The sequence below is a fragment of the Caretta caretta genome, chromosome 5 (assembly GCF_965140235.1).
Source record: "Caretta caretta isolate rCarCar2 chromosome 5, rCarCar1.hap1, whole genome shotgun sequence".
Taxonomy (NCBI): Eukaryota; Metazoa; Chordata; order Testudines; family Cheloniidae; genus Caretta; species Caretta caretta.
The window spans coordinates 92,945,608-92,969,296 of NC_134210.1; the positions used below are offsets into that span (position 1 = coordinate 92,945,608).

The following is a 23,689-nucleotide window of genomic DNA, read 5'->3' on the forward strand; positions in this document are numbered from 1 at the left end:
CAAGGTGGGCCATTTCCAGCTCAAATCCAGGTTTTCTCACCCCCCCCCCCTTTTTCCAAAAACCACACACACAAACTCACTCTCCTGCTGGTAATAGCTTATCCAAAGTGACCACTCTCCTTACAATGTGTATGATAATCAAGGTGGGCCATTTCCAGCTCAAATCCAGGTTTTCTCACCCCCCCCCCTTTTTCCAAAAACCACACACACAAACTCACTCTCCTGCTGGTAATAGCTTATCCAAAGTGACCACTCTCCTTACAATGTGTATGAAAATCAAGGTGGGCCATTTCCAGCACAAATACAGGTTTTCTCACCCCCCCCTCACCCCACTCTGAACGCTAGGGTACAGATGTGGGGACCTGCATGAAAAACCTCCTAAGCTCATCTTTACCAGCTTAGGTCAAAACTTCCCCAAGGTACAAAATATTCCACCAAGAAACAAAGGTTCTCTGTCTGTCTATATGCTGTTTCTGCCGGGGATAGACCAGGAATGGAGTCTTAGAACTTTTAGTAAGTAATCTAGCTAGGTATGTGTTAGATTATGATTTCTTTAAATGGCTGAGAAAAGAATTGTGCTGAATAGAATAACTATTTCTGTCTGTGTATCTTTTTTGTAACTTAAGGTTTTGCCTAGAGGGATTCTCTATGTTTTGAATCTAATTACCCTGGAAGGTACCTACCATCCTGATTTTACAGAGGTGATTTCTTTACTTCTATTTACTTCTATTTCTATTAAAAGTCTTCTTGTAAGAAAACTGAATGCTTTTTCATTGTTCTCAGATCTAAGGGTTTGGGTCTGTGGTCACCTATGCAAATTGGTGAGGCTTTTTATCCAACATTTCCCAGGAAAGGGGGAGGTGCAAGTGTTGGGAGGATTGTTCATTGTTCTTAAGATGCAAGGGTCTGGGTCTGTAGTCACCTAGGCAAATTGGTGAGGCTTTTTACCAAACCTTGTCCAGGAAGTGGGGTGCAAGGTTTTGGGAAGTATTTTGGGGGGAAAGACGTTTCCAAACAGCTCTTCCCCAGTAACCAGTATTTGTTTGGTGGTGGTAGCGGCCAATCCAAGGACAAAGGGTGGAATATTTTGTACCTTGGGGAAGTTTTGACCTAAGCTGGTAAAGATAAGTTTAGGAGGTTTTTCATGCAGGTCCCCACATCTGTACCCTATCGTTCAGAGTGGGGTATGGAGGGGGGGGGGTGAGAAAACCTGTATTTGTGCTGGAAATGGCCCACCTTGATTTTCATACACATTGTAAGGAGAGTGGTCACTCTGGATAAGCTATTACCAGCAGGAGAGTGAGTTTGTGTGTGTGGTTTTTGGAAAAAGGGGGGGGGGGTGAGAAAACCTGGATTTGAGCTGGAAATGGCCCACCTTGATTATCATACACATTGTAAGGAGAGTGGGAAACGAGGGCAAAAAAACCTAACAGGACCCAGCTCAACTATAGGGCCTGTGCTTTCAGTCGGGGATAAGAATCGCTTGTGGATCATCCTCCCTGAAACTTGAACAATGTATTAGTTTAAGCCGCAACTGGGGCGACTCTCTTCCCCCGCCCCAGCAGAGGCCGAGCTGGGAAACCATCCCTGGTTTCACAGCAAGGCTGTGGCTAGCGATGCAGGATTCTGCAAGAGCAGGCCTGAAGTGAAGGCAAACTGCGCCCCCGTCCTGCTGACGGCGCTGCTGCCCAGGGCGCTGACAGACACTGCAGAGCTGGCCCTCGCCACCAAGCCTGGCTGCTGCGGCCCAGCACCAGCTCCCTCCCTGACAGCAGAGCTGGGTGGGAAGCGGGGAGAGGTCGAGTCCCATGGCGCGGCCTGGCTTCCCTTTCCCACGAAGCCCCCTGCCGCCATCTTCCTTTATCGGGGAGGCGAGGGGAGGGGGGAAGTGGCACGTGCCTCAGCAGGTAGCTACCCCCGTACACGAAGGGAAGTGGTGCTTCATCAGAGACGGGCTGCACACGCCCCTAGCTTTCGTCCCTCGCTACGACGTGTTCTCCAAGCCGCCTCTGCCCCGCGGTCGGCTCATTAGGCATTTTGAGCCAGCCTAGTATCCGTACCCGCCCTGGATGGCTGCCTTCCGCTCGCAACTGTGCGTCACACGTCCTTTTTATTGCGCACGCGCTGGTACCGCCACTCCAGCCAACCAGCGAACGAGGTAAATAAACAAACCCGCGAGCCAACAAGGCACCTCCTCCCTTCGCCACCGCGGCGCGAGCCTCTCCGCAACTGCCCGGCCCGGCCCCTCGAGACCCGTTGTAACCGCCTGTTAGCAGGCAGTAGTGACGCTGACAGCCCCTCCGCTGCTGGGGACAGAGCCGGAGCCTTCCCGCCCCGGAGAAGGAGTGAGTGCGGCAGCCACACAGTATGTCTCTCCGCCTGCCTCCCCGGGGCTCCTCAGGCTGCCCCATCGCGTCCCCGCCCCGCCCCCTGGCTCCGATTATTCCGCGCAGAAGATGAGTATCCCGCCGCTCCCTCGCAAGCCGCGGCCTCCCCCGAGGAGGAGGAGGAACGGGCGCGGCGGGACGCTGCCCCTGCCGGAGGGGGGCCTGTTAGGGGCGGAGGTGTTACTGGCGAAGAAGCCGTTTGCGTCCGCGGCACTCGCCGCTGCTCTCTCGCCAGGCCCGAGGCTGTGTCAGGCACGGGCCCCGCCGCGCGCCCTTTTGCGCCGCTCTGCTGCTGCCTCTCGGGTGGGCGCTGCGGTCTCCAGCTGCTCCGAGCGCTGAGGGCCGCCGCAGCCGGGAGAGCCCTGCTGGGTCACGTCGAGCCTGTTCCCCTCTGGGGCCAGCCCGCCCGTCCGCCCTTGCTTGAGACGTGCAGGGCTTTGTTCGCTCCGCAGCTAAATCCTGCCGGTGCTAGCGTGGGTGTCTTGGTAACTAACCATCCCGCATCCGCGTGGGGATCCCGTCGGCCCGCGCCTCGGGGTTCGGCCGCCGCTGGCCTTCCTGCTGCCTCTAGTTCCCCTCTCTTGGAAACAGTGACTTTGTCTAGCATTTGGCCTTTTTGATACACACAGCAGCTCGTTCTCCGCCCCCTGATCACTGCTTGGCCAAGCTCTGCCTGTTACCGCTGGGCCCCAGTATATGTAAAATAAGCCCCTGGTGTTCAGGGGTTTGGAACGTTCACGGTGTGTAACAGCTTTCACGGTGTGTAACAGGTTTCAGGGTAGCAGCCGTGTTAGTCTGTATCCGCAAAAAGAAAAGGACTTGTGACACCTTAGAGACTAACAAACGTATTGGAGCATAAGCTTTCATGAGTCTCTAAGATGCCATAAGTACTCCTTTTTCTGTGTAATAGAAACTTCTCCTGTTTGAGGTCCTTTCCCAAAGCTTGAGCCAAATCCCTTTAGATGTGCTCTGGGACTGGGTCACTGCAGAAAAATACTTCTGACTTTTTTCTTTAAACAAATCGAACTGTCCCTTTTTAGAGAGGAATACAAGGAAAACTGCTAACATTTGAAGCTTGAGATTTTGTTTGGTCATAGCAGACAATGAGCACTAATACCTCTGCTTGGCTGGCAAAAATGTGCACTAGGGAGTACTGGGAGCGCTCTAGGTGTGGAGTCAGACTTGGATTTACAAGAGCTAGAACTCTTAAATGTTTATATGTATGAGTATGTTTTTGGTAAAGGAGTGGTGCATGGATGCATGGTATGTTGAGTGTGGCCTTTCAAAATTTGTTTACCTAAACATCTGTAACTTTAAAATTTAGCAAATTGATTTTCTTAATTTTGGGTTGAGTTTAAGTCTCAGTGACGTATCCCAAAACAAATCCTGGGTTAGGGAATACTTGTCTGGTGGTTGTAAAGTTATGACTGTTTAGGATATATATGACTACTTAGTGATCAGAATCCAGAACTAAGAAAAGCTTAACCAAATCCTACTTGTATTATATCATCCCTTGCCCAGCTACATCATTTGGTTCTCCTACCACCTTTTTGACCACTTGCATGGTATCTCCTGGCACTTTTTTCCGGTTTAAACCTAAAACCTTAGATGAGTTTAAACTTTTTAAGACTGAGGCTCCAATCCTGCAACAAGCTCTGCATAGGTGGATCTTTGAGCCAGACTCCTTTGGCTTTGGCACAGCTGTGTGTGGGTGCGTGGGTCCACCTGCATGGAGCTCATCGCAGAATTGGGGCCGAAGACCTTATAGGTTTAATCTGTTTCAGCCGCTCTAAAGATTTAGAGTGGTTTAAGCTACTTAATGCAGATTTAAGGCCTATGTTAAAACTACAGAAAAGGGAGGATTTACAGGGAGAAGAGCACTGGTCAAGTGGCAGGAGGTGTTTTTCTTGACTACACTCATAGTTATATGAATGCAGAGAAAAGGGAATGTGCATAAGGTCTCCAGTAATAAGACACATTGAACTTTGGCTGTTTGGTGCTTCTTAGTGCAGAGTTTACTAATGATGATGATCAATGTCTGTTAATCTTTGACTGGTATGTGTTAGAGAATTGGGGACTTTCCTTTTGAAACAAAACAAAAATGCCCTACATATACACACACTGGAAACTAAATGTAAAAAAACTAAGTTAATGGACTGTTACAGTTGCACAAAGTACCTAAGACAGGAAATGTGAAAGTTGAAGGTTGTAACCGCCCTTTTGCACGTATGCATTTGAGCTTATCACACATGATCATAGCTGCTCATGTGTATTTCCAGTTGTAAAAACTGCTACGTTGTATGGCAGAAATAGTATGTCATTATGCTAAAAAATATTTTGAGAGCTTGGAAATGTGAGTTTGCATTATTTAACCCTGCAACCTTTAAAATAAACAAACCTACTTTTCAAAAGTGATAGTATTTTTGAGTGTCTTAATTTTTTTTTTTTTGCTGCCCAGATATGACACCTTAATGGAACTTGACGTTAAGAAGCTGCTGTGCACTATATTAAAGTTAGGCCCATTTAAGGTATTTCAGGTAGAGCATCCAAAATCACTTGTTACTTTTTAGAAAATCTTGACCAAAATGGGTAGATTCAGTTTGGTTGGATCAAAAATAAGCAGTTTTTAAATGGCAGTTTCTGTTCTTGCATTTACATTGCTGTAAAAAGAAAATAAAACTTAAAAATATTTTAGGAGGGAATAAATAAGACTGACCACCAGGATCAAGTGCCTTACATTTATAATATACTTTTAGTAAATAAAACAATTCTAATGATGATGGTTACAAACTTACTGTCAGCCTACTGGATATACATTATACAACAATTTAAAAGGAGACTGCCATGGTATTTTTCATAAAGTTTTAAATGCTTTTTGCTCATAGCTCCTTGGATGTTTGACATTTAAATGTGTTGCCATAACGTTTTTGTCACAAGATGGATTGTTACAGTACTGTTGTTTAGGAGTTTTCAGATGCTGCTACTTTTAATGGAAAGTGTGTTCATACATAATGAAATCTACTGACTTTGCAAATGAATAAGAAGGGAAATGGGCTATATTTTGGATCCGCTAATATTGTCTCCTTGAAACAGATTGTAAATGTGGTGCTTTCCTATTGGCTACTGTGCTGACCTTTAGAAGTGTAAAAGTATTCTATTAACACTAGATCATATTCATGGCAATTTGAAGTATCCAGCATATATAGGCAGCCCTTTTCCACACTATGCTACCTCCTAATCTCTATTCAGGGACCCTTCTAATGCGACAGTGTAAAGGGCATAAATGCATTCTCTTCTGGAGCTAGGAACAATAGAAGAAGAATATGAGGGAGGGAAATGCTTCTATGAGAAATTTTTTCTATCCCAAAATAGACAGCGGCTTCTGTACTTACTTTTGATGTAAATAAGCACTTCACTCAGATACTGAATAGTTTTGAACTTTTGGAAAGGCAGTCTGAGTCAGGGTAATGCAGACGGCAGGGTGAAACAGATGGCAGATCCTCTGTGTGGACTCTGTTAGAGGTTAAGATGAGACCTAAAGTAACAAGTCATCCAAGTATAGGTAGACCTGTATGTTCTGCCATCTTAGGTCGGCTGCCATACCAATGTCTGACATTTTGAGAACACTCAAGTCCAGGGCAACAATCTGAAACTTGAGCTCTCTGATTAAGAAATTTAAATTTGAGATCCAAAATAGCCTCTGACTCTCTTGAGGAATCAAAAAGCATTTCTAATAGAAACCCTTTCCCCCTCATATTATTCTTCTGTTGTTCCCAGCCCCAGAAGAGAATGCATTTATGCCCTTCATATAGTCTCATGAGAAGGATCCCTGAAGAGGGGTTGGGAGGCAGCCTAGTATGGAAAAGGATTGCATATCTATGTTGGATTTGGCACAAGGGAAAGTATTCCTAACAGAACATAGGTACCTAAATATATGGAGAACCATGTACGTACTGTCTGAGAACTCTGATCAGCAAATGATCTCTTATCTTGGTCCGTTGGGCCTTGAGACTTCAGCCATTTATGGTACTCCTTATGCTTGATTGAGGATGAAACCTCTGTGACACTGGGTAGCTCATCATTATGGTCTAAATATGGAAGAAATTATTTTTGTTAACAATACCTAAAAAGGTGCTCACTTGCCTCAAGTGATGGAATCATAGGAACATTATTCAGATGAGAATATTCCAGCCTCTTTCAGTGATCATCTCAGACATCTCCAATATTTGAGCACAGAGGTGTTTGATCTGTAGGGCGCAGTCCCGGGGGGGAGGGTGCATGGAGTAATGTTTGGGAAGGCACGGTTGGGGCCTGGACCAGCCCCCACAGGGGGCAGGGAGGGAGTGCCGCCCAGCTGCTGGCCCTGCGCCCAGGGCTTCGCGCATGGCTGTAGGCCTCCACTCCTGCCCCCAGCTGTGGCCCCAGCCTTGGCCCCCTTACACCATGTGCATCCCCGCCTCCCAGAGCTGCAGCCCTGCTCGGCCTGGCTCCATGGTGGAGCGCAGACAGGGGTAAGAAGGCAGTGTGAGGGAAAAAAATTGGGGACCACTGTTTTAGCTGATCAGATCAGTCCAATCCTCCAGGATCAAGACAAGTGATCTCTAAAACAGTGGCAGGCTGGATTTTTTCAAAAATCAGGGCATTTAGAGAGATTTCTTTTCCGCCAGTTGCAAAAAGTTCTTCAGAGCAGGAATAGATAGTGAACAGCAGATGTTCTTCTGGAGTGAAGAACCAATGTTTTCTGTGCATTTTCCCCAGTTCCCTCTAATAGCAAGCATCCTTCCCCATGTTTCTAGAATTCTGTCACGAGCTGTGACAATATAGGGGCTTGTCTACACTTTTACATTATATAGCGCTCTAACTTGCTGGCTCAAGAGTGTGAAAAATCACCCCCCTGAGCACAGCAAGTTTGAGCGCTTTAAAGTGTGAGTGTGGACAGGCTCTGAGAGCTGGGAGCTCTCTTCCAGTGCTCGCATGTGACACGCTCACATTTCAAAGCGCTGCTGCGGGAGAGCTTTGAAGTTTCTAATGTAGACGTAGCCTTAAGAAATCCCCTGTGCTTCTCTCGTACATATAGTAGTGAAGGTATTTTTGTTGTGGACAAAAAACAAACAAACAAAAAACCCCACCCTCTCCAACCACAGTTCCAGTGTCTTCAATCAAAAAGCACTTAGTTACGATTTCCTATAATGGTATTAACATGTTAGTCCTACTTTAGAAAAAGGTTTTATGAAAGATGTGAACATCTTTCCACTGAGTAAAACACCATACACATTCCTCCGAACTATATTTAATTCTCCCAGGACTGATAAAGCCCCCTTTTTTTGACCCTCTGGGAGTCAGAACTTATTTCAATCTCTCTGAGAAGTTCACATTTCGTATCTCCATTTTCTGGAGAAGGGTCAGTGAGCTTCAGGCTCTTATAGCTGATCCTTCCTTTACAATCTTCCATAAAGAAAAAGTGATCTTTTTGTCCTCACCCTGAATCCTTTCCCAGGATGTTGATGGAGGATTACCTTAATTAGACAATCTACTGTTCTTTCCAAGACCTCACTTCCATATTAAGAGAGGTCAAGTTATACATCTTAAATGTTATGAGGGTATTACCTGTTTGCCAAAATAGATCAGTAGTATATCAAAACATCTAGGCTTTTAATTGCTTACCAAGAGAACCATAATGCCATCACTTCCCAAAGCCTGTCCAAACAGACCAGGCTCGATAAAGTGGAGTGTTAAAATTTAGCAAAAATGTGCTACCAAGACTTGAGGCCTATTCCATTAGGAGATAGATTCCCAAACTTTTTTTGCTGAACCTTCCCATTAAGAGATTCAAGTCCAGTGTGGAGCCCCCCCCCTTCTCAGAAACACTATTTTTCCATAGTGCAGGAGGATTTTATCTTGGCTAATAACGTATTGCTCAAGATAGAAAGCACAATATGACTACCCTACTGCTGAATAACCTTGAACATAAAAGAATACTTGATGACCCACCTTTTTGTCTCAGTGAGTAGGATTAGCCTGTTTGCTAGTGCACAGTTTGTGCAGTTTCGGTCTGATTTCTGAGAGTTTCAACTGCAGATCAGTCTCTATGTTCAAGCAGCTTTTATACTTACTTTTTGATGCAAATAGGGAAAGAAAAACTCATTTCACTTAGATATGCAAAGTGAACAAGTATTTTGATGGCTGTTTAGGACAATTCATGGAATTCTTTTTGAATTAAGAGCCGGAACAGATCAAGAGGCATGACTTCAAAATCATTTCTCAAAACAGAGTTAACAGCAGCGTCAGTCAAATTCTCGTTTATAGTCATGATAATCTTGGCCTTTGCTATTAAGTGTTCTGAAAATGGCTTTTGAAGCAGACTTTGAATCAGGATTAGAATTCAAAATGACCCTGACTAATTGGATAATTGTTCTGAAGTCAATAAGATAAATTTAAATAAAGGTAAGTGCAAAATGCTATACTTAGGAAGGAAAAATCAAATGCACAACTACAAAATGGGGAATAACTGGTTAGGTGGTAGTACTGCTGGAAAGAATCTAGGGCAGGGGTTCTCACACTGGGGCTCGGGACCCCTCAGGGGGTTGTGAGGTTATTACATGGGGAGTTGCGAGCTGTCCGCCTCCACCCAAAGCCCCGCTTTGCCTCCAGCATTTATAAGGATGTTAAATATATAAAAAAGTGTTTTTAATTTATAAGGGGGGGTTAATTCAGAGACTTGCTATGTGAAAGGTGTCACCAGTACAAAAGTTTGAGAACCACTGATCTAGGGGGTTATAGTGGATCACAAACTGAATGAATTAACGACATGGTCAGACAGCCTCCACTAGCGCAGCTGCCCAACAGGGAGGCTGTGGTACACGCCCCCTCCCGCCTCTTCTCCTTGAGGCTCTCATGGCCTGCTACAGGGGGGAGATGGGAGAGGGGGGCTTGCACACAGGAGCTAGCAGCAGGTGGGGGAGTGAGGAGGGGAGGGGATCCCTGAGTAACTTTACACAAGTGAAAAAGCCTTCCAGAGACGTAGGCTAGTTTCCACTGGCAACGCTAAAGCGCTGCCGTGGCAGTGCTTTAATGTGGCTTGTGTGGTCGCGGTGCAGCGCTCTTAAAAAAAAAAAAAAAAAAAAAAAAAAAAAACCAAACACACCCTAGTGCTCCCAGCGCTCTAAAAAAAACACCTCCACAAGGGGCATAGCTGCCAGCGCTGGTGCACTGTCTACACTAGCACTTTATAGTGCTGAAACTTGCTGCACTCGGGGGTGTTTTTTCCCACCCTTGAGTGAGAAAGTTGCAGGGCTGTAAATTGCCAGTTTAGACAAGTCCCTAGTAGCAGATCACTGAAACTGTTAAAGGGCCATTAAAGTGGTAATGAGGTCATATAACAGGTAGTTGCCAACGCCCAGGAAGCCTTTTGGCCACATTCAGCTGGCTTTTATATTGTAGGAAAATGTGTTATTGGGGTTTAAAACAGTTTCCAAATGACCAGTCATTCATTCTCTGTATCCAGCAGAAGTATTTTTGACTAACTTCCTTCAAGGAGGAGCTGGCATAGCTAGTGAGTTTATTTCTTGATTTGATTTGTTTTATTCAAACCCAGTTTAAGTAAACAAGTCTGGCAGGGAATTCTGTGTAAGAAAGGTTATTAAACTATTGCCTTAATGCAGGCTGTCAATGACAAACATTTTTTTAAAAGGAGAGATTAGGCTTCAGTTTGGTGCAGGTAGTCTGGCTTTTCATCTCTGTACAGCAGGGGTGGCCAGCCTTTGGCTCCAGAGCCACATGCGGCTCTTCAGAAGTTAATATGCGGGTCCTTGTATAGGCACCGACTCCGGGGCTGGAGCTACAGGCGCCAACTTTCCAATGTGCTGGGGGGTGCTCATCACTCAACCCCTGGCTCTGCCACAGGCCCTACCCACACTCCAACCCTTACTGCTCCCTCCCCCGAGCCTGCAGTGCCCTTGCTTCTCCCCATCCCCCCTCCCCCCCCCCCCCCCCGAGCCTCCTGCATGCCGAGAAACAGCGGATCGGGAGGTCTGGGGAGGGAGCGGGAGGCGCTGCTTGGCGGGGCTGCTGATAGGTGGGAGGCACTGGGAGCTAGGGGGGAGCTGATGGGGAACTGCTGACGTATTACTATTGCTCTTTGGCAATGTACATTGGTAAATTCTGGCTCCTTCTCAGGTTCAGGTTGGCCACCCCTGCTGTACACTATATACCGAACTCCCTGCCACACAGAGGAGAATCCATCTGGCAATTGATCTATAGCTGTTGCTTATTCAGTTCCCTTAGGGAATGTTGTTAGTGCTTTAAGGTGAAAAGGAAGGGGGGGGGGCAGCAGCAGGATAGGGAGGTCAGTGGCGAGTCAGCTGCATGGCAGGTGGGGGTGGTCTCAGGGCAGGCTGGGAGGAGTTTGGTGAGGTAGGGTGAGGAGGCGAGCAGCAGGTGGGTGGAGGGGGAGACCTTGCAGGGTGTGTGTGAAGGGGCAAGCCGCAAGTTAGCGGAGGGCAGGGGTGGGACCTGGGGTGGAGTGTGGGTGGAAGAGGCAGGACAAGGAGCTAGCCTCCCCCCCCAGGAAAGTTTCACCCACCACCCATGGTCAACAATGTGATGCAGTTGCAAAAGGCTAATATCCTGGGAGTATATTAACAGGGGTGTCACATGTAACACAAGGAAGATAATTGTCCTTCTCTACTCAGCACATGAGGCCTCAGCTGGAGTACTGTGTCCAGTTCTGGTTGCCACATTTTTGGAAAGACATGGACAAATTGGAGAGAGTCCAGAAAGACCGCAATAAAAATTATATAAATGTTAAAAAATCTGACGTGAGGAGAGGTTAAAAAATGGGCATATTTAGTCTTGAGAAAAGAAGACTTGATAAGTTTTAAAATAAAAGGGCGGTTATAAAGAGGACTGTGATCAGTTGTTCTCCACGTCCACTGAAGATAGGTAGAACAAGAAGTAATGGCCTTAATCTGGAGCAAGGAAGATTTTGGTTATATATTAGGAAAAACCTTCTAATTGTAAGGGTAGATAAACAGTAGAATAGGCTTCCAAAGAAGGGAATGGAATCCCCATCACTGGAGGTTTTTTAAGAACAGGTTGGACGAACACTTGTCAGGGATGGTGCAGGTTTGATCCTGCCTCAGCGCAGGGGGCTGGACTTGAGGACCCATTAAGGTCCATTCCATCCCTACGTTTCTATGATATCTTGCAATTCATTTGCCTCTCTTTTCGGACAGTATTTCTGAATTGTGTGAAAAACTGATACAAATGTTCCAGAATTATATCTTCAACATCTAGGACCAACATTTCACAGTCCATAATGGCAGAAGACAGTGTCAGGAACATAACTAAATTGTCTTGCAGCACATAGCTACTCTAAAGAGCAAAAGTTTTTGACAAAGCTATATACTTTTTTTGTGCATAATTCAGATGTTCATTACAGTTCTTATCTTGCAAAGATTGGTTAAATTCATAGAATCATAGAATATAAGGGTTGGAAGGGACCCCAGAAGGTCATCTAGTCCAACCCCCTGCTCGAAGCAGGACCAAATCCCAGTTAAATCATCCCAGCCAGGGCTTTGTCAAGCCTGACCTTAAAAACCTCTAAGGAAGGAGATTCCACCACCTCCCTAGGTAAAGCATTCCAGTGTTTCACCACCCTCTTAGTGAAAAAGTTTTTCCTAATATCCAATCTAAACCTCCCCCACTGCAACTTGAGACCATTACTCCTCGTTCTGTCATCTGCTACCATTGAGAACAGTCTAGAGCCATCCTCTATGGAACCCCCTTTCAGGTAGTTGAAAGCAGCTATCAAATCCCCCCTCATTCTTCTCTTCTGCAGGCTAAACAATCCCAGCTCCCTCAGCCTCTCCTCATAAGTCATGTGTTCCAGACCCCTAATCATTTTTGTTGCCCTTCGCTGGACTCTCTCCAATTTATCCACATCCTTCTTGTAGTGTGGGGCCCAAAACTGGACACAGTACTCCAGATGAGGCCTCACCAATGTCGAATAGAGAGGAACGATCACGTCCCTCGATCTGCTCGCTATGCCCCTACTTATACATCCCAAAATGCCATTGGCCTTCTTGGCAACAAGGGCACACTGCTGTCTCATATCCAGCTTCTCGTCCACTGTCACCCCTAGGTCCTTTTCCGCAGAACTGCTGCCTAGCCATTCGGTCCCTAGTCTGTAGCTGTGCATTGGGTTCTTCCGTCCTAAGTGCAGGACCCTGCACTTATCCTTATTGAACCTCATCAGATTTCTTTTGGCCCAATCCTCCAATTTGTCTAGGTCCTTCTTTGAGCTTGTCAAATACGTTGGTCAAATAATCCAGTAAAACCTGGAAGCAGTGATTCAGAGTTGATCAAAAACATAACAGGCACTCCTCAAGGAGTTGGCAGATGCTTTTGGTATGACTTTTGTGGCTAGTAAATAAATGAAGCACAGCAGGTGGCAGTGCTCAAATTAAGGGTAAATTTGGGGAGTCCAGGCCCGCTTTCTACTTTAGGGGCTACTCCACTTCTGACTTATTCAAATGCATGTGGGGGTGGGAGATGTTTTGGCCTCCTTACTACTTCCTGCTTGACCAGCAGTAAGGCCAAGAGCTACAAGGAGAACATGCCGTCCCTTGGCGGGGGGAGTTAGAATTCATTTGAGGGTGGTCTGTGGAGAGAGCAGAGTCTGCTGGAGTGATCAAAGGTCCCAGCGCTGGCCCTCTGTGTACTGAGGACCTGGTGAGCTGGGGGCTGAGGGAGGTTTGTGACTGGGTGAGGTGGGGATCAGGGGGTGGAGTGAAAGTCTGGGGGACCTAAAAGGGGGAGAGAAGTCAGAGAATGGGAGCTGTCACCAAAGGGAACCAAGGGAATTAGGGGGTAAAAGCCCAGTCCTGGGGGAGGTGGGTTGGGGAGGGGAATCAGTGGAAGAGATGGGGATGGCACAATTTAGTGTAGGTGGAAAGGAGCAGGGGAGCTAGGGATGTTGGTTGGGTTCAGAAATCAGGGAAAGGTAGGTTAAAGGCAGAGGCAGCAGGTGGGGATGGGGCAAAAGGCAGTTAAGGATGTAAGGAAGGGATAGTGGCAGGCAGAAGGGGACTTACTGAGTGGAGGAGAAGGTCGGGTAATGGGAGATGGAATTAGGGGTAGGGTAGCAGAGGCAATTAAGGATAGGGGAGGCAGGGGAAGAGGGTTAAGCAGCGGGGGCAGGCAGGGAGAGTTAAAGGTAGGTGATTAGATGGGCAGAAGGTGGAGGTTAACAGGTGAGGAAGAAGGAGGCAGGGCGGAAGGGAGAAGACAGTCTTGCTGCAGCTGGGCTTGGCTTGGCAGTGCAGAGCATGTCAGCACAGAAGCCACCCAAGACATATGTTGGCACCTCACCCCATCCTGCCTTCAGGACCGTCTGCATCCTTAAGTGCCCTTTTACTCTCCTCCCCCGCCCATAACTCAAGCACTGATATGCAGGGGAGAGGGGAGCCCAGGACCAACAGGAGTGGGGAGAGGTAATCCCTATGGAGCAGCTGAGGAAGCAAACCTGCTCCCTGCAGCAGTCGGTTTCAATTGCTGGGACCCAGCACCTTGCCCATCCAGATCCCCCTCCTGCAAAGGGAAAGCAAATGGGGCTGTGCTGAAGAGCCAAAGGTCAAGAAGGGAGAATAAGGCTGCACCCTGGGAGGACTGGCACCCCTGCTAGATATAGCCTCCTGCTAACCTCAGGCCTTCAGCCTGGCTGTGTCCAGCATGGGGGAGGGGAGCACTGTGCCCTGGGCCTGTGTATGTTTCAAGGACCTCTTGATGCCAGCTCACAGAGGGGTACAAAAAGGAGTGAGGTCTTCACTAAAAGTGTGTGTCACACTGGTGGTCATAATCATTGGGAGCTGTATATACAGGAAGTACTGTATATGAGGAGTTATGTATTCATGATGAAAATTATGTTCTCTAGGTCTTGTAGTTAAAGTACTAAAAGGTACTGTGTTGTGAGACAACCTTCTCCAGATAGGAAGTGAGAGACTCTTGTCTCCCTGGTGGACCATTGTGTATTGAGTATCTTACAACAGAGGTGTATTAGCATAGTGAGTCAAATGGTAATGAAGTGAAGAGTTTGTAGATTTTTCAGAAGGGAGATTAACAGGAAGAAGGAAAAAGGGGCAGGGCGGGAGGGAGAGATAATCCTGTTTTCAGGTGAAGATCAAAGGCCTGGTCCGCTGTACATCTCCGGGTGCGCAGAGAGAGAGACTGGCATACTTGTGAAGACAAGCTGCCTGCAGGCTTGATCTTGTGCAAGAGAGATCTCAGCCATCCTGGTTGAAAACACTGGGGAAAAAGACTTGAGGTAAACTATCCTGTAGGAGATACAGGAATGTCCTCTGAATTAAATTCACACTCTAGAAAGTAAAAAAGAAAAGGAGTACTTGTGGCATCTTTTGAGACTAACAAATTTATTTGAGCGTAAGCTTTCGTGAGCTACAGCTCACTTCATCAGATGCATTCAGTGGAAAATACAGTGTGTTACATCTCTATTTTATATGTAACCATTTGTTTACAATAATCTTACTTACAATCATTTGAATCTCTCTACTTTGATAATAAACTTATTCTTGTTTTCACTATAAATATGTCTAAGGGCTATGTGTTAAGCAGAGTGCTGATCCTGAGTTTCCTTGTAAGCTGGGTTCTTTGGGAGCAGGGCATCTCAATGTTTGGTGGAACAGGGGCTGAGTGCTCCAGAGGGACACTTCGAGACTGGGGGTGGCATGTGCCTATCGCTAACCTAGACAGAGACAGTGAGGCCTGCAGAGATGTTGAAGGCAGTGCTTGTGTTTGCCAGAGGTTGGTGGAGTCAGGGAGCTGATCCACAGCAGGCACAGACAAAACTCCCTCGTGCTAAGGGCAGGTGGTAGCGAAGGGCCTCACAATCCTGGGTACCTTTTGGGAAGCATTACACAGTGCTAAGGGCTGGCAGCAAGATTGGGACCCCTCCAACAGGGAGGCTAGTACTCCTGGGATGCAGCCTTCTGCTTCCCAGTTGCAGAGTCCCTACCGGCCTCCCCGAAAGAGGAGGGTAACTGCTGGTTGGTGGCTGCTGCAGCTGTGGCAGTTAGGGAGCCTGGGTCTCACTGACTGAGACCTTCACAGAGCCCATTTGCTTCATTTGTCAGACAGAGCCCCCTCCTGACCCTGGGCTTTCACCAGGTCCTCCTGCCACCTGATTACCTCATTGTGCCCCCCCCCACCCTTCCAGTTATTGGTAAATAACCTCTGTTTCTTCTTCAAGGAGCCTCTACACTGGGATAAATGTGACTTTGATGGTATGCCTTAGATGCATTCACATAACAGAAATCTGTCCGACTGCAAATCTGTACGACTGACTGCAACTTAAAGCTCATAACGCACATTTACAAAACTTTACTCCTTACATTTAGCCTCAAGATCTGGTGCAAAGTTTGGGAGAACAGTATTACAATCTTTGTTCAGCTAGAACTCCTCAGCTAAACTTTTTGTGGGGGAGAATACTGCTTGCTAAATTTCTAAGAAGTGAGAATATACAGCAGCTCCTTGAAGAAGAAATAGAGGTTATTTACCAATAACTGGAGCTCTTTGAGATGAGCTCTCCTCTACAAATTCATACTACCTGGCCACCCACTTTCCTTCCCTGGAATCATGTCTCTTTGCTGAACTCTTAGGTTCAGGTCCTAGGAGATGAGGCTGTAGGGGTGCCTCAACCACTTTCATACTCTGGCTCCCAGAACATTAGGACCAGTGAGAGAAGCAGGCAGGTGCCACAATGAGCACTGCTTCTAGAAGATTCTGTTTGCTGCATCATTGCTACATCTTCTAAAAGTGTAAATGTGCGTAAAGACTTATCTCAAAGAACTCCAGTTACTGGTAAGCAACCTTCACTTTCATTGTTCTTGTTCATATATTAATACTAAAACATTACTTTATAATTATTAAACTATCGAAATAGTTAATTCAAAAATAAAATGAGCTACTATTTTATCCTGAAGCCTTTTGCCCCAAAATTACATAAAGCTTATATAATTGACAGGTCTGAATTGTTGATGTGAAGGCATGTGCTATTGCAAAAAGTTTTTGTACAGCAGAATAGTGTGATTCCTTTATTCTTTCTTTTGTTGCTACATTCCCAGGAAACATTTTCTTTGAATAAGAAGTCATCCTCAAAATAATCTCAAACCATACAATGGCCTCAGCTGTAATCAGTTCAGTTCCCACTACTGCATCTCGCTTTGCTCTATTACAAGTGGATAGTGGTAGTGGTTCTGATTCAGAGACTGGAAAGGGAAGAAGTGGTCGAGGTGCTGGGAAGTCGCAAGCTTCAGGGGGAAAATCAACTACAAATGAGAAGAAGAAAGAAAAGAGGAGAAAAAAGAAGGAACAGCAGCAGAGCGAGGCTAATGAGGTAGAGAGGCTGTTATATTTTCAGTAACATACAAGGTGTGCAGTTATGCCAGATACCCATATGCCTTGGGTAAATTGTTCATCTGTTAGCTGAGTAATGTGGCTATTTTTGTTGCTTTTGACATGTTACTTTGTAAAACAAAAGAATGTCAGGTTATAGTCATTAAAAGGTATTATTTTAAAAAATAAATTTTTTCCTCAAAACTTCTTGTTAGAGTTCAGTCACAACTACACTTCTTTAAATGTGGGAGGCTCTTGACTAATCAAACAACTAGATTTATACATTTAAGTGAAAATAATTTGGTTTCTTACATATCCCCATTTCCTGGTCACAGACCTTATTCAGCTGGAGATATAGGACAGACAGGGAAACATTCATCTTAGGAAGTGGGAGCTGGTATCTTGTAGTTCCTATAGGATTTTTTCCTTTATATCCAGAAAGGGATGGAGAGGTCTTGGAACAAGTTTGTAGAATCATAGGTTGTGGGGCTAGTAATGAAGGATGTGGTAGATTTTCTTTGACCTGGAATAGATGTTTCTAAACTGCAGATTCAACTTGTAGGACTTGCATACCAAATGAGTAATGGAACTCTTTAAAAGAACGGCTTTGGATCTTACGTTCTAGAGCTGATCAAATAAACAGCCCCATATCCTGACCATCCCTCAGTTTCTCTTTCCTCTAGCTTCAGTGAACTTGGAACCCATCCCCTTTCTCTGCATTGGGACAGTTTTCTTAGTTCAACTTTTTGATGGTTAAGTTGTTGAAAATATTCACTTGGAAAATCTTACAAATGTAAACAAAGCTTCCTATAGTGAAACTGTCACTGCACCCAGCCATGGCAGATCTGGGGGGAAAGAAGCCAGTGTTCATGAAATGGTATTGTGCTGATGTAATGTTGGACATGAACCAAGGCATCCTGTGTCTATAATGCCCAGAAGGTCATTTGAGGATGGGATGTCCTATTTGTTTTCACACCAGCATGTAGGGAAAACAATTGTAGTCCTTATGGAAACCTTTGCATTTCAGAGTCTCTCCTTGTGGGAACTGTTGCAGATTCAGGTTGTTCAGCTCTTGGAATGATATTCACTATCTCTTCCCAAAAAAAGTCCTCTTGGCAAAGAAGAATCTGGCTTGTCCAGATTCAAGAGCTTTACATTTTTCAGACCTAGCTATTAGGGTACAATTTCCTCAAGTAGAACAACAGAGTTCTCCAGGGATCTGAGGTCTCTCAGCTCCTCCATTTACTAGGAAAAAAGCACAGGTGTGCAGGGGTCCAGTGGGAAGCAACAATCTTTCATTTGTGTCAGGTACTTTGTGCAGGAGTTGAGTTCTGATTGTCCCATGACACTGATAGCATTCTGTGATTCAAGGAGATCTGAAAGTCCTTCTGAATATTCATAAGATAGCTAGAACCATTGGCTGTGTCTGAGGAGTCTTCAAAACTGGCTTCCCTGGTACTGTCTATACAGGCCTTGCAAAGAGAAATATCCCTGGAGTCTCCTTGGATCCAAGCCCCAAGTCTGTTATACCCACAATCTTTTTTCTGAAGCTTTGTTATCCCTGGTATAGAGGGCCTGTGAGTCCAAGATTAAATAGAATCAAAGATCCAAGGACGGGTATAGAAGTGCAATGCTTGGCAGCCTCAAACTGCTCCTTCTGGTGCAGCAACATCTGGTCCACCTACTTAGGCTTCTTGTTAGTGTCGCCTGTCTAGAACAGTTCCCTCTTTGACACATTGTCAAATTGAAAAAGTAGGAAAAATTTAGAAATATTTATTTTAAAAAAATTGGACTAATCCTTTTGGAATTAATCTTAATACCTATTTGTAACAATAATAGGTAAAACAATTTTGGACAAATGTGTTTTTTAAACTGTGGTTTTCAATGTTGCACATGCAATTTTAATTCGAACATTTTCTGATTTTTTTTTTGTAAGTGCCTAGCCTTGCTGCTCCAACATTATCAACACCATCTTTATATTTAAGAATGATTCGAGTGAAAATAACATCTAATGTTACACTACCTAAGATAAAATTGTAAGCTTCAAAGTTTGATGTATGCCATCTGGGGTCCAGAAAAATCGTATTTCCCCATCTTCTGGTGAAACAGTCTTTCAGAATTAGTTGCATTGTGGAGGGTCTTAAGTCTGTCTTTGAAACATCTGGAATTGACTTCTGTTCATGAAAATACACAACTGAGTGGACAGGTAGTCTTTTTGTTATGGTATTTCCTATGTCTGAGCACTTTCTATAAAATAAACACAGGAGAGTGTAATAAAACTTAGAGTGAAGTTAGGCTGGGAGGTCAGCTATGCACTTTAAATGTGAACCGTGAAATTCCTTGCTTTTGAGTTGGAGAGTCTTTAATGTTACTTTTCAACATATTATTTTGTAGTTATCTAAGGGCTTGTCTACACTTCCAAGTTTTGCTGACAAAACTTTATGTTGACACCCAAAGGTCGACAAAACAAAAATCGCCAAAGGGTGTTCACACTTGCTCCCTCTGTGGACAGATCATGTCCACATTGCTCACCCTGTCGATGATGGTGTCCCCAATGCTCTGTGGGTATGTATCCCACTGTGCAGTGTTGTGGGAAGGAAGAGCTGATCAATGCACATCTTAGGATTCTCTCCGAGTTCTCCCACAGCCCCCTCAGCTGCCGAGAGCAGCATCATGAGTAGCTCTGTGAGCTCTAGGTGCTGAGGAATGGCAAAGTAGCACAGCAGTCTGTCCCCCTCCCGCTATGGCTGTGTTCTTAGGGCAGAATAGGAGCATTCCAATGATTTGCTCTTTGTTCCCCAAAGGGAGCAGCATACAGATACTTCCCAGAGCTTTGAAAGGGGAGGGGAGCATGCCTGCAGGGCAGCAGAGATCAAAACACTCAGCAGAGCAATCAGGGCAGGCATTGTGAGATACTGGCAGAAGCCAGTTCTGTCGACAAAACAATCAGCAGTGTCTGCACTGTCTTTGTCGACAATAAAGGGAGGGGAAAAGACAAAAGTCTCTTGTAGGGGTGGAAGTATTTTTTCACCAAAAACAGGGCGTTTTTCACGACAAAAGTCCCATTGTAGTGTGTACGCTCCTGCTGCTTTGTCGCCAAAAGGCAGTTTTTGGCCACAAAACTTGCCAGTGTAGACAAGTCCTAGGATACTTCTAAGGTGTCTATCACTATAGTGACAGGTTTCAGAGTAACGGCCGTGTTAGTCTGTATTTGCAAAAAGAAAAGGAGTACTTGTGGCACCTTAGAGACTAACCAATTTATTTTTTATTTTTACTACACGAAAGCTTATGCTCAAATAAATTGGTTAGTCTCTAAGGTGCCACAAGTACTCCTTTTCTTATCACTATAGTATTCACATGCCAGAAAACAATTATAAAAGTAACTGCTCACAGATTGATGTAGTACTTAGCACATGCTTGACTTAAGAACTGTGTATTGGAAAGCTTGTCTTTTTCACCAAGAGAAGTTGGTCCAGTAAAAGGTATTACCTTACCCTCCTTGTCTTTCTAATATCCTGGGTCTGACACTGCAAACATTAAACTGTTGTAAATATCAGCATTATCGGCTATTAAAACTACTTTGGCTGTATTGGTTTAATTGGTGAAATGAATGTAAGTTATAGGCAGATCCCCTAAGGCTATGTCTACGCTAGAGACCTTACAGCGGCACAGCTGTACCCATGCAGCTGCACTGCAGTAAGGTCTCTTTTGTAGCTGCCCTATACCAAAGGGAGAGAGCTCTCTCGTCAACATAAGCCACCCCCTAAAAGCGGCAGTAGTTATGTTGGTGTGGGAAGCTCTCCCACCAACATAGTGCTGTGCACAGTACCACTTATGCTGGCGAAACTTATGTTGCTCGGGGTGTGATTTTTCACACCCGTGAGCAACATAAGTTTTGGCAACATAAGGAGTAGTGTAGACATCACCTAAATGTCTAAGATAGCCCAATTGGCATATTGTTTCTGTATAATCACTAATATTCTAGTAAATAGCAGCACCATTGATTTATATTCCTGGCTCTTGCTTTGCAGCTCCGAAATCTTGCTTTTAAAAAGATTCCTCAGAAATCCTCTCATGGAGGCTGTCTGTCTCAACATGAACAAATGTTGCACAGCCCAGTGGAGAAAGACTCTCAGGAAGAAAATTGGCAAGAGTGGAGACAAAGAGATGAACAGGTAAAGCTTGCTATATCAAATTATTTTACTTGGTTGTCTTGCAGAGTAATGTAATACGAACTTCAAAGGTAAATGTGTGAGAGAAATAGCTATGGCTGAGATTTTTCAAAGCAGCTTGGAGGATTTTCATTCATCTTCCAAAAATTTTAATGAGACAGGGTGGGTAATGTAATATCTTTTATTGGACAAACTTCTGTTGGTGAAAGAGACAAGCTTTTGAGTTACACAGTGTTCTTCTGGACACTCAGGGAAGAGCTCTGTGTAGATCAAAAGATTGTCTCTTTCACCAACAGAAGTTGGTCCCATAAAAGATATTACCTCACCAATCTTGTCTCTCTAATATCCTGGGTCAATGTAGCTACAACAGTGCAAACAAAAAAATTTAATCAAAGGACTGGAAGGGACCTCGAGAGGTCATCTAGTCTAGTCCCTTGCACTCATGGCAGGACTAAGTATTAACTAGACCATCTCTAACAGGTGTTTTTCTAACCTTCTTTTAAAAATCTCCAATGATGGCAATTTAGGCAATTTATTCCAGTGCTTAACCACCCTAACAGTTAGGAAGTCTTTCCTAATGTCCAACCTAAACCTCCCTTGCTGTAATTTAAGTTCATTGCTGCTTGTCCCATCCTCAGAGGTTAAGAATAATTTTTCTCCCTCCTCCTTGTAACAGTCTTTTATATACTTGAAAACTGTTATCTTGTCCCCTCTGTCTTCTCTTTTCCAGACTAAACAAACCCATTTTTTTTCAGTCTTCCCTCATAGGCCATGTTTTCTAGACCTTTAATAACTTTTGTTGCTCTTCCCTGGACTTTCTCCAATTTGTCCACATCTTTCCTGAAATGTGGTTCCCAGAACTGGATACTCCAGCTGAGGCCTAATCAGTGCGGAGTAGAGCAGAAGAATTATTTCTCATGTCTTGCTTACAACACTCCTGCTAATACATTCCAGAATGATGTTCGCTTTTTTTACAACAGCATTACACTGTTGACTCATATTTAGCATGTGGTCCACTATGACCCCCAGATCCCATTCCGCAGTACTCCTTCCTAGGCAGTCTTTTCCCATTTTGTATGTGTGCAACTGATTGTTCCTTCCTAAGTGGAGTACTTTGTATTTGTCCTTATTGAATTTCATGCTATTTACTTCAGACCATTTCTCCAGTTTGTCCAGATCATTTTGAATATAATCCTATCCTCCAAAGCACTTGCAACCCTTCCCAGGTTGGTATCGTTCGCAAACTTTGTAAGTGTACTCTCTATGCTTTTAAAAAGATTTGACAGTATCAAAAGCTTTACAAAAGTCAAGATATACCACGAAAAGAAAAGGAGTACTTGTAGCACCTTAGAGACTAACCAATTTATTTGAGCATGAGCTTTCGTGAGCTACAGCTCACTTCATCAGATGTATACCGTGGAAACTACCACGTCTACCACTCACCCCCCCCACACACACACACACAAGGCTTGTTACCTTGTTGAAGAAAGCTATCAGGTTGGTTTGACACAATTTGTTCTTGACAAATCCATGCAGACTGTTACTTATCACCTTCTAAATGTTTGCAAATTGATTGCTTAATTATTTGCTCCATTATCTTTCTGGATACAGAAGTTAAGCTGACTGGTCTGTAATTCCCTGGGTTGTCCTTATTTCCCTTTTTATAGATTGGCACTCTATTTGCCCTTTTCCAGTCTTCTGGAATCTCTCCCATCTTCCATGACTTTTCAAAGATCATCGCTAATGGCTCAGATATCTCCTCAATCAGCTCCTTGAGTATTCTAGGATATATTTCATCAGGCCCTGGTGACTTGAAGACCTCTAACTTGTCTAAGTAATTTTTAACTTGTTTTTTCCCTATTTTAGCCTCTAATCCTACCTCATTTTCACTGGCATTCACAACGTTAGATGTCCAATCACCACCATCCTTCTTGGTGAAAACCGAAACAAAGAAGTCATTAAGCATTTCCATCATTTCCACATTTTCTGTTATTGTTTTCTCCCGCTCATTGAGTTATGGGCCTACCCTGTCCTTGGTCTTTCTCTTGCTTCTAATGTATTTGTAGAATGTTTTCTTGTTACCCTTTGTCTCTCTAGCTAGTTTGATCTCATCTTGTTCCTTGGCCTTTCTAATTTTGGCCCTAGATACTTGTGTTATTTTATATTCATCCTTTGTAATGTGACCTAGTTTCCACTTTTTGTAGGACTCTTTTTTTGATTTTTAGATCATTGAAGATCTCCTGGTTAAGCCAGGATAGTCTCTTGCCATTACTTCCCTTTACGCAATGGGATAGTTTGCTCTTGTGCCCTTAATGTCTGTTAATAATGTCTAATGGAAGACATGAGACAGAATCTCCTGCTTTGCTCAATCTTTACACTTAAATCTCGTATTTTAAAGATTTTTCTCTGCTGTAAAAATCTTTTGAAGCATCTTTGCCGTCACCCTTATTATCAAAAGAGCATTTCAGTTGGCTTATTCTTGGTCCTCTGATGTGCTGAGTTCTCTCTCAAATCCAGATCTCTCCAAGAGCAGTGCACCTAACAAGCCATAAGGCTACGAGAACAGTCACATCTGTCAATATAAGATACTTATTAATTGCAATAGATACCCCTATTTTTTTAGTTGATATATTTACCAAAAGTAAGTATTCTCTATAGAGATAGGGGTCACCAACATTTTTAAATGTAATAAAGCAGAGGCCACTGTAGTGTGTGTGCATG

The 23,689-nt window shown here is 44.5% G+C and overlaps 1 protein-coding gene across 8 annotated transcripts in view; it reads left to right on the forward strand.

Annotated features, from left to right (window-relative positions):
* The first annotated feature begins 2,164 nt into the window (after positions 1-2,164).
* The window catches only part of LOC125637201 (G kinase-anchoring protein 1), a 90,590-nt gene continuing 69,065 nt past the window's right edge, over positions 2,165-23,689 (forward strand). For 3 of the 8 annotated variants that reach the window (XM_048851394.2, XM_075128684.1, XM_075128686.1), the window contains exons 1-3: positions 2,248-2,365; positions 16,526-16,797; positions 20,828-20,971. In XM_048851394.2, the coding sequence (XP_048707351.2) occupies positions 16,579-16,797; positions 20,828-20,971 (363 nt within the window). In that variant the 5' untranslated portion in view covers positions 2,248-2,365; positions 16,526-16,578. Of the gene's footprint in view, positions 2,366-16,060; positions 16,263-16,525; positions 16,798-20,827; positions 20,972-23,689 lie in introns of all 8 variants that reach the window. The other 5 variants (XM_048851392.2, XM_048851393.2, XM_048851395.2 and 2 more) reach the window with 5 other exon arrangements.